This window comes from Panthera uncia (assembly GCF_023721935.1).
Source record: "Panthera uncia isolate 11264 chromosome C1 unlocalized genomic scaffold, Puncia_PCG_1.0 HiC_scaffold_4, whole genome shotgun sequence".
NCBI classification, from domain to species: Eukaryota; Metazoa; Chordata; class Mammalia; order Carnivora; family Felidae; genus Panthera; species Panthera uncia.
Window position 1 is genome coordinate 72,857,013 of NW_026057585.1, and position 12,274 is coordinate 72,869,286.

The 12,274-nt window shown below is 54.9% G+C and overlaps 1 protein-coding gene across 1 annotated transcript in view; it reads left to right on the top strand.

Moving 5' to 3' along the window:
• Nucleotides 1–12,274, top strand: part of HIVEP3 (HIVEP zinc finger 3) — a 95,326-nt gene that overhangs the window by 29,130 nt on the left and 53,922 nt on the right. Inside the window, 1 exon segment of the mRNA XM_049617390.1 lies at nucleotides 6,254–11,881. Within this exon segment, the coding sequence (XP_049473347.1) occupies nucleotides 6,824–11,881 (5,058 nt within the window). The 5' untranslated portion in view covers nucleotides 6,254–6,823.

Genomic DNA, 12,274 nt, shown 5'->3' on the forward strand with positions numbered 1-12,274 from the left:
AGGCCTGACATCCTGGGCTTCTTAAGGAAGCCCCCCTAGCTGACATATTAGGTTAGTGGAAAACTTCATCCCAACATAGGCAGTCCGTCAGACCCTGGTAGTACCTATTTTCCATGAGTGAATCCAGGCCAGAGCGTGCATGTGTGTGTGGTTGCTCTGAAAACCTGATCCAGCCAAGAAGTTGCCTCTGGCCACCCAATGGGATGGACTGTGCCCTCCACCTGCTTTCCAAGGGCCGAGGGCCAGTACTAACCCCAGCTCACTTACAAGATGTGTGGCACAACTGAGCCTTCACAGTTTGGGCCTTTTTGTTGTTGTTATTCTAGGACGTAGGAGGGAATGTGTGGAAGCTCCTGCCTGTGCCCTGAACTCACCCCAGCACAGTGTGGGGTCCTTGCCCAGACACTCTGGATTCGGGGGCCCCAAAGCCCTGGCTGGGGCAGAGGCCACAAACTCAACATTCCCTGTGGCAACGTTCCAGCCTCCCGTGCTCTGCATACGTTGTACCTCCCTCCTAGACTAGAATCCTTTCCTTCCAAATCTAGCCATCAATATTTTCCCCATCTTTCAAGGCCCAGCTCAAACACAACTTCTTCTGGGAAGCATTCCCTAACTCCTCTGTGGGATTAGCATTCAGATTCCTTTCCCTGTTCCCTGGGCAACAGCAGTGTGTAAACGCAGAGAGGTCAAGAGCATGCCAGTTAGAGGTGATGCACAGTGAAAAGTGCAGGGTGGAGAGAGAAGGCTTGGGAAAGTGGGGTGGGGCCTGTTGGAGCTGACATGCCCATGGCTGAAATCTCCCTACAGTGGGGAGCTATTGAGAGTTCTTGACAGAGGGAAAGGCTGGGTGAGGTTGGCAACCGAAGAGATTTCTCTTCCCACAGTGAATGGTGGGGTGTTGTGGGGAAGGTTGGGAGCCTAGAGGCAAGGTGATTAGTTATAAGAGGCACTTAGAGGAGTTTTTCTGTAGAAAAGAACAGTGTAGGGGCGCCTGGGTGGCTCAGTCGGTTAAGCGTCCGACTTCAGCTCAGGTCACAATCTCGCGGTCCGTGAGTTCGAGCCCCGCGTCGGGCTCTGGGCTGATGGCTAAGTGCCTGGAGCCTGCTTCAGATTCTGTGTCTCCCTCTCTCTCTGCCCCTCCCCCATTCATGCTCTGTCTCTCTCTCTGTCTCAAAAATAAATAAACATTAAAAAAATATTAAAAAAAAAAGAAAAGAAAAGAACAGTGTATGTCAGATTTACATGGAGAGATTTGTAAAAATGTGGATTCTGGGGCCCTTTTCCCAGAGCTTCTGTTTTGGTGGATCTGGAATGGGGTTAGAACCTGTGCTTTTAGAAAATGTCCCAGGGCATTTCAGAGGGGTGAGGTGGATTCTTAATATTGATGTCTTAACATCAATAATGATGTTAGGACAACTGGATACCTGTATTGGAAAAAAAATTAAGCTTGACCCTCCTTCATTCCTTATACAAAAATAAATGCCAAATGGAACCAAGATCCAATGGAAAGGAAGTAAGCAGAAGAGGGAAGGATGGAGGGAGTGAGGAATGGAGGAACAGAAGAGTGGAGGGGCAGAGGGAGGAAAGAAAAAAATTAAACCATAGAGGAACCAGAAGAAATCAGGTGACATTCTAGAAAATAATCTTGGACGTGAAATCTAAAAGTCCAAAAGGGAAAGACTGACTCTGCATTTGACCATGTAGAAACCAAACTTTTCTGTTGAGAAAAGTTAAAGACTACCGCTAAATAGAAATATTTGCAGTTAGTTATAAAAAGGATGAAAATGCCCAGTATCTAAAGAGTTTACATAAACCAATAAGAAAAATATAATTTTTAGAAACATACACAAAGGATATGAAAGATAATCCCCTGAATGAAATAATGGGTTAATAAGTTTATGCAGAACCCTAAGCTTCACTAGACATCAAGAAACACAGATGTAAGAAAAATAAGATATCATTGTGGTCGGCAGAATAATGACCCCCAAAGATGTCACACATCTTAATCCCTGAACCTGTAAGTATGTTACCTTTTGTGGCCAAATGAGTTTTGCATGTGTGATTAAATTAAGAGTCTGCAGGTAGGACATGAGCCTGGATTATCCAGGTGGGCCCAATGTCATTACAAGAGTCCCTACAAGGGAAAAAGAGAGGCAGGGTAGTCAGTATTCATGATTCAGTGTGAGAAGGATATGGCCCCCATTGCTGGATGGGTTTGAGGACAGAAGGGACCCTGTGCCAAGGGATGCAGGCAGGCTCTAGAAGTGCCTGGTAATAAAAGCGATTCTTCCCTGGAGCCCCTGGCAAGAAGAAGTTTGGGAACATAGCCCTACCTTGATTTTAGCCTAATGAAAACCCATGTCAGACTTCTGACCTCTAGAACCATAAGATGGTTAAGTTGGGTTGTTTTAAGGCACTGTTTGTGATAGTTTGTGACAGCAGCAGGAGGAAGCTAACACAACTATTTTGCCTCTCATGTTAGGAAATGTTAAAGAGTTTGGTTATATTCTAGGTAGGAAAGAGTTTGGAGAAACAGTCCTCACACGCAACTGGCGGGTGTGTAAATTTGTGCCTTGGGGAGAGCTATTTGTCAGGACCCAGCAAAAGCTTCAGGGTAAATTCCTCTTGGCCAAGTATTTCCCCTTCTAGGAATTTAGCATGTGGTTACACTTACACGAGTCTGCAGAGGATATTCTAATGCTTTGTGGGTCTCCAGCCCCAGCACCCTGCTCTCTTCCCTGTTGAGCTGACAGCTAGACTTATGGAAGCTTCCAGAAGTGGAGGCTGAGTTGTCTGATATGCTAACTTGCTGGCTCTTGAAGTTCAGTTTCTCCTTATGGTTCGAAGCTGGCTTCTAAGCCAGAGCTCTCTGAGGGCTGTGGCCTTAGTGGCAGACAACACGGACCCCATGGCCATTCTGCCACCATCATCAGGTGATGCCTTTCCTCCCTCTGGCCACAGTTAGCCAGGCTCCTGGACCCTGTCAGCAAAACCCTCTGCCTCTGACCTTATGTCAGGACTTTGACAGGTACCAATTCTCTGGAGAAGCAGCTTTTTTCTCTGTTACTTCAAGTTTATATTAAAATTTTACACGTACCCTCAGCATAGAAGGGATAAAAGAACCATTTTCTTTGTGTCACTTGGTCACAGTGATTAGAAATTGTCCTTCTAGAGGTGCCTGGGTGGCTCAGCCAGCTGAGCATCTGCCTTTGGCTCAGATCATGATCTCGTAGTTTATGAGTTTGAGCCCCACGTCGGGCTCACTGCTGTCAGCCTGTCAGCGCAGAGCCTGCTTCAGATTCTCTGTCCTCCTCTCTCTCTGCCCCTCCCCAACTTGTGCTCTCTTTCTCTCTCTCTCTCAAAAAATAAATGAAACACTAAAAAAATAAAAGACATGGACCTTCTAAAGGAGTTAAAATGTTAAGAACGTGTTCATGCCAGTCTGAATTGCAGTCCATTCCAAGACTGAAGCCTTCTTAGTTCTCGAAGGCTTGCCCCATGTCTATACCCGCGGTTCCAGCTGCCCCCTCCCACTGCCCCTTGTATTAAGCAACTCAGACCTGTCATGAGGTACAATCAAGGCAGCACAGAGCACTGGCCCAGGAGCCTGAGGGCAAGTGTGGCTCTGCACTGGTCATCGTCCCCCGTGGCTCAGGTACCCTGCTGAAGAGGGAAAGGATGGGCCTTCCGGCTCACAGGCCTTACTGACTCCATGGTGTGGACATGCCCTGGTTGCTCCTCCCTCAGAGAGTGCAGGCAGAAGGGCCCTCTCTATAAAAGCACCAGGCGGGGCGCCTGGGTGGCTCAGTCGGTTAAGCGTCCGACTTCGGCTCAGGTCGTGATCTCGCGGTCTGTGAGTTCGAGCCCCACGTCGGGCTCTGTGCTGACAGCTCAGAGCCTGGAGCCTGTTTCGGATTCTGTGTCTCCCTCTCTCTCTGACCCTCCCCCATTCATGCTCTGTCTCTCTCTATCTCAAAAATAAATAAACGTTAAAAAAAATTAAAAAAAAAAAAAAAGCACCAGGCCCAGCTCACAGGTAGAGGCTGGCTGCTGACCCTGGGCATGTGGTACCGGCCCAGTGAGTCACCTGATGACACAACAGTCACCTAACTGTCTTCCTCATCCACCCACCCCTCCTACCTGGCCTGCGAGCTGCTCCAAACCTCACCTGTTGGGACGCTTCCCCACCTACCCCTGGAGAGAAGGGAGGACCATAGGGCTCAACAATGTTAGTGTCCTCCTTGGCCAACTGACCCCCGCTCAGACTCAGTCATGCCACAGGGTTCCATCCATCCACCGGAAGAAGCAAAGCTTACCAGTAGCTAGTATTTGGGGGATGCTTTGACATCCTTGCATGAACGGGTCAATAGAAACAGTAAGTTTAGTAGACCCTCTATGATCCACACACAGCACCCAAGGGTCCCCACCAGGTACAACCAGGCCCAGGAGTTCCAGCCAGGAGAATAGTTCTCTGTCCGCACTGCAAATGACCTCTCTGCCTCGTCCTAACTTAGGTCAGATAAGCGAGGCCCTGGGTAATGCCATCATGGTGTTCTTCTCAGCCTTAGCTGGGCTCCCCATTTCTCCTTTCCAGCAGCCACAGCAAGGTCAGAATGAAAGCTGGAATACCTCCTTTGCTGTTAAGCCTCTAGACACCTGCAGATACTCTCCAGGGATATGGCCGTGCCCCTTGGGGCCAAGCCAGCACTTTCATGGAACATGGAGCCATAGACTGCTGTGTCCATTGAGCCGCAGAAGGCGTAGAGGGCATTTATTCATTGAGGGACGAGCCCTGACCAGGGGTTGGGAGGCACAGGGTGTTCTGGCCCCGCTTGCCATCCCTGTGCAAGATTAAGGGAAAATCACATTATCCTTCTAGCCTCAACCTCCTCATGTGTCAAGTGAGGGGATTTGACTAGACACCCAGTCTCTAAGAATCCATTAGGAGGCCATAGTGGGATTTCAGCCCCCAGAGCAAAGCTGAAAAGTTTGTAGCAGGCACCCTGAGACAGCGCTTGTGCCTGGTTTGAGTCACAAAGGTGACTATTGATTATAAGGGAACCATTTGTTCCGGCTTGCCTGGGACAGCCCTGGTTGGTTCCCATTGCCGCTCCATAGTTGGTAATAGTGCCTCTCTCACTCTCAAAAATGCCCCAGTTTGGGTGATATCTTACCTGGCCACCCTACTGATGGTGGTATGAGAAACGAGACTCGTCTGCCTTCCCCACACTCAGCCTGCCCTGTGAGGATGCCTCCTCTGCCTGAGTTGCAGGAGGCCTTTGACTTGTTCAAAGAACAGCCCTGGCTGCATTGTGACCTTCTGTTGGCAAAAGTCAGTCACTCTGTTTGCCGGGGGGATGTCGTTTGAAGACGGAGGTGACCTTGTGCACCATTCACTGCCCCTGTCTGAAGTGCCACATGAGAAAGCTGTTTCCAAGCAAGACTTTGCTTCCTGCAAAGAACTTAGATATTTCTTCCTCTCTGGCTGTAGGGACTCTGTGACGGACCACATCTCCCTTTCCTCTTTGACTGCTAGGAAAAACTGGAGGAACCTGCCAGAATGATCCTCCTAACTATTTCTTGATGGAGTAGTCATGGCCGTGTTAGACTGTGAGCCTCCACAGCCTGGGGTGGTGGTTTTACCTTCAGCATGAAACCCAGGCTTGGGTCAGCAAGGGAGACGCAAGCCGTGAATCGTGCCCCTCCTGGCCACCTTCAGAGCCCAGGGCCAGAGAGAGAATAACGCTAACCCGAGAAAAACCTATCCCTTGGAAAGCTCATCCCCGAATAACACACTGGCACCTCCCCCTGCACCACAGGAGGACCAGCTGTAGGACAAACCCACCTTTGTCTCGTGGCATCTATATCCACTAACATGTTGGACTCCATCACGGCCCTGAAGCACAGTTGAGGCAGGACTTGATATTATCCCATTTTACAGCTTGGGCAGCTGAGGCTTCGCAAGCTGACCCTGCCTCAGAGGCCTCCCATCCCCAACTGCCCTGCAGTTCCCAGAACACCACAGGTGACATTCGAGTCACCCAACACCACCGTGAATGCGGGTGAGGGAGGTTCGGACCATTGCTTGGGTGCTTAGAGTCAGGGGCTGTGACTTCTGGTCGAACCTCCCTGGTTAACCTTGTAGGGATATCAGCACATCTCACAGACTCCCGCTGCACGGGCCATGGATAAGTTGCAGTAACTGTCTCTTCTCTTGTGTGTGTATTTCTCTGTGTGTGCTTTTGTCAAACAGAAGAGCGTGAATTCCCCTCTGCGGCCACTGATCTCCAACACGGGACCAGAGGGGAGCAGGGGCCGGCCGGAGCTGCCCGAGGCGCCCAGCGTGGCTTGTCTAGTGCGGGGACCAGGGATGATCGGGCCGTGCACACAGATGTCTCCAGCCTCCAACCGTTCGCATAGCACACAGGGGACTCGTGGGTGGCCATTTGCCACTGCCAACTGAAACACTAGGATGGCAACGTTGACATCCTTCATGACGTTTCCAGGACAGACATTCAGGCAGAAAGTGCTGGCGCATTTTCTGTCTTCGAAGTAGAGGGCCATGCCTCACCAGTGTGAATAGTTTGGGCCCCGATGACCTCCTCCGAGTCCGCTCGCAGCCAGTGACACTCGCAAAAAAAAAAAAAAAAAAAAAAACAAAAAAACAAAAAACAAAACTCCCAAAGCCCATCTTGGGTTTGGCTTCCGGCAGCTCTTGACCAATGTGGCCAAAGCCAGACGCCTCCTTGGGACACTTGGATTATTCATAAATGCAGCCTGCCCCGACCCTCCCTGAATAGCATCTGAAGTCTCTGTGGAGGTCATGGATCCTGAACAAAGTGTCAAGGGCACCAAGAAGGCTGAGGGAAGTCCCCGGAAGCGGCTGACCAAAGGAGAGGCCGTGCAGGCCAGTGTTTCGTCCAGTGCCCCGTACCCAGGCAGCGGCACGACTGCCACCCCAGAGGGCCCCCTCCAAGAGCTCCTCGCCCCGCAGCCCTTCCCGGGCCCCTCGTCGGTTCTTAGGGAAGGCTCTCAGGAGAAAACAGGCCCTAAGAGGTCCTCCACTGAAACCTCCGTCCCCATCTCGAAGCTTCCGCAGCACCCTCTGACACCAGCATTCATGTCGCCCGGCAAACCGGAGCATCTCCTGGAGGGGTCCGCGTGGCAGCTGGTCGACCCCATGAGACCTGGACCCTCAAGCTCCTTCGTGACCCCTGGGCTCCATCCTCCGAGCCAGCTCCTGCCTTCCCACGCTTCCATCATCCCCCCCGAGGACCTGCCTGGCATCCCCAAAGTCTTTGTGCCCCGTCCCTCCCAGGTCACCTTGAAGCCCCCAGAAGAGGCGCCCAAGAAAGAGAGGAAGCCGCAGAAGCCCGGCAAGTACATATGCCAGTACTGTAGCCGGCCCTGCGCCAAGCCCAGCGTGCTCCAGAAACACATCCGCTCGCACACGGGCGAGAGGCCCTACCCCTGCGGCCCCTGCGGCTTCTCCTTCAAGACCAAGAGTAACCTGTACAAGCACAGGAAGTCCCACGCCCACCGCATCAAAGCCGGCCTGGCCTCCGGGGTGGGCGGCGAGATGTACCCCCCGGGGCTGGAGATGGAGAGGATCCCAGGGGAGGAGTTCGAGGAGCCCACCGAGGGGGAAAGCACAGACTCAGAAGAGGAAACAGGCACCACGTCTGCCCACCCCACAGAGCTCTCCCCCAGGCCCAAGCACCCCCTCCTGTCCAGCGGCTTGTACAGCTCTGGGAGCCAGGGCTCCAGTCACGACCGCTGTTCCTTGTCCCAGTCCAGCTCAGCCCCGTCGCTCGAGGACCCCACCCCGTTCTCGGAACCCTCCTCCGAACACCCCCTGAGCCAGAAACCCGAAGACACCCACACGATAAAGCAGAAGCTGGCCCTCCGCTTGAGTGAGAGGAAAAAGGTGATGGACGAGCAGGCGTTTCTGAGCCCGGGCAGCAAAGGGAGCACGGAGTCTGGATACTTCTCCCGCTCTGAGAGCGCCGAGCAGCAGGTCAGCCCCCCGAACACCAACGCCAGGTCCTATGCCGAGATCATCTTCGGCAAGTGCGGGCGGATCGGGCAGCGGACCGCCATGCTGACGGCCACGTCCACGCAGCCCCTCCTGCCGCTGTCCACCGAAGACAAGCCCAGCCTGGTGCCTTTGTCTGTGCCCCGGACGCAGGTCATAGAGCACATCACCAAGCTCATCACCATCAACGAGGCCGTGGTGGACACCAGCGAGATAGACAGCGTGAAGCCGAGGAGGAGCTCGCTGTCCAGGCGCAGCAGCATGGAGTCCCCCAAATCCAGCCTCTACCGGGAGCCCCTGTCGTCCCACGGCGAGAAAACGACGAAGCCCGAACAATCACTGCTGAGCCTCCAGCACCCGCCCAGCACCACCCCCCCTGTGCCTCTGCTGAGAAGCCACTCAATGCCTTCCGCCACCTGCACCCTCAGTACCCCCCATCACACCTTCCGAGGTAGCTACTCGTTCGACGACCACGTCACCGAGTCCGAAGCCCTGAGCCGCAGCACTCAAGTGCTTACCTCCCACCCCCGGATGCTCAAGCGCCAGCCGGCCATCGAACTACCTTTGGGAGGGGAGTACAGTTCCGAGGAGGCCGGGCCCAGTAGCAAAGACACAGCCTCCAAACCCGCGGACGAGCTGGAACCCAAGGAAAGTGACCTCACCAAAAAGACCAAGAAGGGCTTGAAAACGAAAGGGGTGATCTATGAATGTAACATATGCGGTGCTCGGTACAAGAAAAGGGACAATTACGAAGCCCACAGGAAGTACTACTGCTCGGAGCTGCAGATCACAAAGCCCGTCTCTGCAGGTGCTCACGTGTCCCCAGAAGCCGAAAAGAGTCAGGCTGAGCACGAGCCCTGGTCCCAGATGATGCATTACAAGCTGGGGACCACCCTGGAGCTCACTCCGCTGAGGAAGAGGAGGAAGGAGAAGAGCCTCGGGGATGAGGAAGAGCCGCCTGCCTTTGAGTCGACTAAAAGTCAGTTTGGCAGCCCCGGGCCGTCCGATGCTGCTCGGAACCTTCCCCTGGAGTCCACCAAGTCACCAGCAGAACCGAGTAAGTCAGTGCCCTCCCTGGAGGGACCCGCGGGCTTCCCGCCGAGGACTCCCAAGCCAGGGTCTGGTCTCGAGTCGGGGAAGGAGAGGAGAACAACGTCCAAAGAAATTTCCGTCATCCAGCACACCAGCTCCTTCGAGAAGTCCGACTCCCTGGAGCAGCCCAGCGGCCTGGAAGGGGAAGACAAGCCCCCGGCCCCGTTCTCCTCGCCCCCGCCCGCCCCACACGGACGCTCCGCCCACTCCCTGCAGCCCAGGCTGGTCCGCCAGCCCAACATCCAGGTCCCCGAGATCCTGGTGACGGAGGAGCCCGACCGGCCAGACACGGAGCCTGAGCCACCTCCCAAGGAGCCCGAGAAGACAGAGGGATTCCAGTGGCCCCAGCGCAGCCAGACGCTCGCCCAGCTCCCGGCAGAGAAGCTGCCGCCTAAGAAGAAGAGGCTGCGCCTGGCAGAGATGGCCCAGTCATCGGGGGAGTCCAGCTTCGAGTCCTCCGCGCCCCTGTCTCGCAGCCCCAGCCAGGAGAGCGGTGTCTCTCTGAGCGGGTCCAGCCGCTCCGCCTCCTTCGAGAGGGATGACCACGGAAAAGCCGAGGCCCCCGGGCTCTCGTCCGACACGCGCCCCAAGCCCTTGGGCACCCACATGCTGACCGTCCCCAGCCACCACCCGCACGCCCGAGAGATGCGGAGGTCGGCCTCAGAGCAGAGCCCCAACATTTCCCACTCCGCCCACATGACCGAGACACGCAGCAAATCATTCGACTACGGCAGCTTGTCCCTGACAGGCTCTTCGGCGCCGGCCCCAGCGGCTCCCGCTGCCCCGGCGGCCCCCGCAGCCCCGCCAGAGAGAAGGAAATGCTTTTTGGTGAGACAGGCCTCTCTGAGCAGGCCTCCAGAAACTGAGCCAGAGGCCGCCCCCAAGGGACGACAGGAGAGCGAGGAACCAAAGCCCTCATGCAGTAAGCCTTCCGCCAAAAGCTCACTGCCCCAGATTTCCTCGGCGGCCACCTCGCACAGCGGGCACCCGGGAGGCAAGAGCCAGGGGCAGGACAGACCCCAGCTGGGGTCCACTCCGCCCTACACAGAAGCTCTGCAGGCGTTCCACCACCCCGTTGCCCAGCTCCCCCTGCATGAGAAACCCTACCTGCCCCCACCCGTCTCCCTCTTCTCCTTCCAGCCCCTCTTGCAGCACGAGCCAGGACAGTCTTCAGAATTCTTCTCCACCCAGGCCATGTCCAGCCTCCTCTCCGCCCCGTACTCCATGCCGCCGCTTCCTCCCTCCTTATTTCAAGCCCCGCCACTTCCCCTCCAGCCCACCGTTCTGCACCCGGGCCAGCTCCACCTCCCCCAGCTCATGCCTCACCCAGCCAGCCTCCCCTTCCGGCAGCCCCCTTCGTTTCTTCCCGTGCCGTACCCTGCCTCGTCGGCACTCTCTTCTGGATTTTTCCTGCCTCTGCAATCCCAGTTCTCACTTCCGCTCCCCGGTGACGTGGAGAGCCGTCTGCCCCAGATCAAAACCAGCCCGGCCCCGCTGGCAACGGGAACGGCCGGCCTCTCCCCCAGCACAGAGTACAGCAGTGATGTCCAGCTGTCCCCCGTGGCTCCCCCGGCCAGCTGCTCGGCACCCACATCGGCCCCCCCGCTGACCCTGCCCGCCTGCCCAGACACCATGGTATCCCTGGTTGTGCCCGTCCGCATTCAGACCAACATGCCGTCCTACGGGAGTGCCATGTACACGACCCTGTCCCAGATCCTGGTCACCCAGTCCCAGAGCAGCTCCACAACCGTGACTCTTCCCAAGTTTGAGGAGCCCCCGTGCAAAGGGACAAGTGTGTGTGGGACGGATGTGTACGAGGTCCGGCCTGGATCGGCTGGGGTGAGCGAAGAGCAGAGCAGAGGTTTCCCGACTCCATACTTGAGAGTGCCTGTGACATTGCCCGAAAGAAAAGGCGCCTCCCTGTCCTCGGAGAGCGTCCTGAGCCCGGAGGGGAGTTCTTCAACGGTCGGGGGGAGCAAACGTGTCCTTTCACCAGCTGGCAGCCTTGAACTTACCATGGAAACCCAGCAGCAAAAACGGGTGAAGGAAGAGGAGGCTTCCAAGGCAGATGAAAAACTTGAGCTGGTAAAACCATGCAGCGTGGTGCTCACCAGCACGGAGGACGGCAAGAGGCCGGAGAAATCCCACTTGGGCAGCCAGGGCCAGGCCAGGAGGGAGCTAGAAACACTGTCCAGCCTATCCTCAGATCCGTCTGACCCAAAGGAAATCAGTCCCCTTCCTCACTCCTCATTGTCCCATGTGACGGCCCCAGGCTCAGAGGCTTTGAAGGAATATGCCCAACCATCCGCTAAGCCTCACCGAAGAGGGCTGCCCTCACTGAGTGTGAAGAAAGAAGATTCCAAGGAACAACCTGACCTCCCTCCACTGGCACCTTCCAGCTCGCTGCCTCTGTCAGAAACGTCCCCCAGACCAGCCAAGTCGCAAGAAGGTACGGACTCAAAGAAGGTACTGCAGTTCCCCAGCCTCCACACGACCACTAATGTCAGTTGGTGCTATTTAAACTACATTAAGCCAAATCACATCCAGCATGCAGATAGGAGGTCCTCTGTTTACGCTGGTTGGTGCATAAGTTTGTACAACCCCAACCTTCCGGGGGTTTCCACTAAAGCTGCTTTGTCCCTCCTGAGGTCTAAGCAGAAGGTGAGCAAAGAAACATATACCATGGCCACAGCTCCGCATCCTGAGACAGGAAGGCTTGTGCCATCCAGCTCCCGCAAGCCCCGCATGACAGAGGTAAGTCTGCCTTGTTCTCCTTCCCCTTGCTGTATTGCTGAAGCCTGTGCTGAGCTTTTAAAGGCACACTCTCCTCAAGTTCTATTTGCATAACTAGAGCAGAACGAGTGGGCAGATTTCCTCTCTGTCAGCTGTGACTGACCACCGTATGAGAAAACATATTTATTGGGTTTCTTTGTGTGTCCCTCATCGTCAGACTAGATACATTTCGATAAAGTAAGCTTTCAAGTGATCCTGCTTTCCCATTAGTAGCTTCTATTGTAAAAGCAAAGACACCATCTGAGTCAGGACAAAAAAAAACCCAAAATCTCCAAAAGACTGAATCGGAAACCTTGGCTGATGGGAAAGTCTGCAGCAATTTGAAAACTTTATGCCACTGCCCACGTTCCTTCC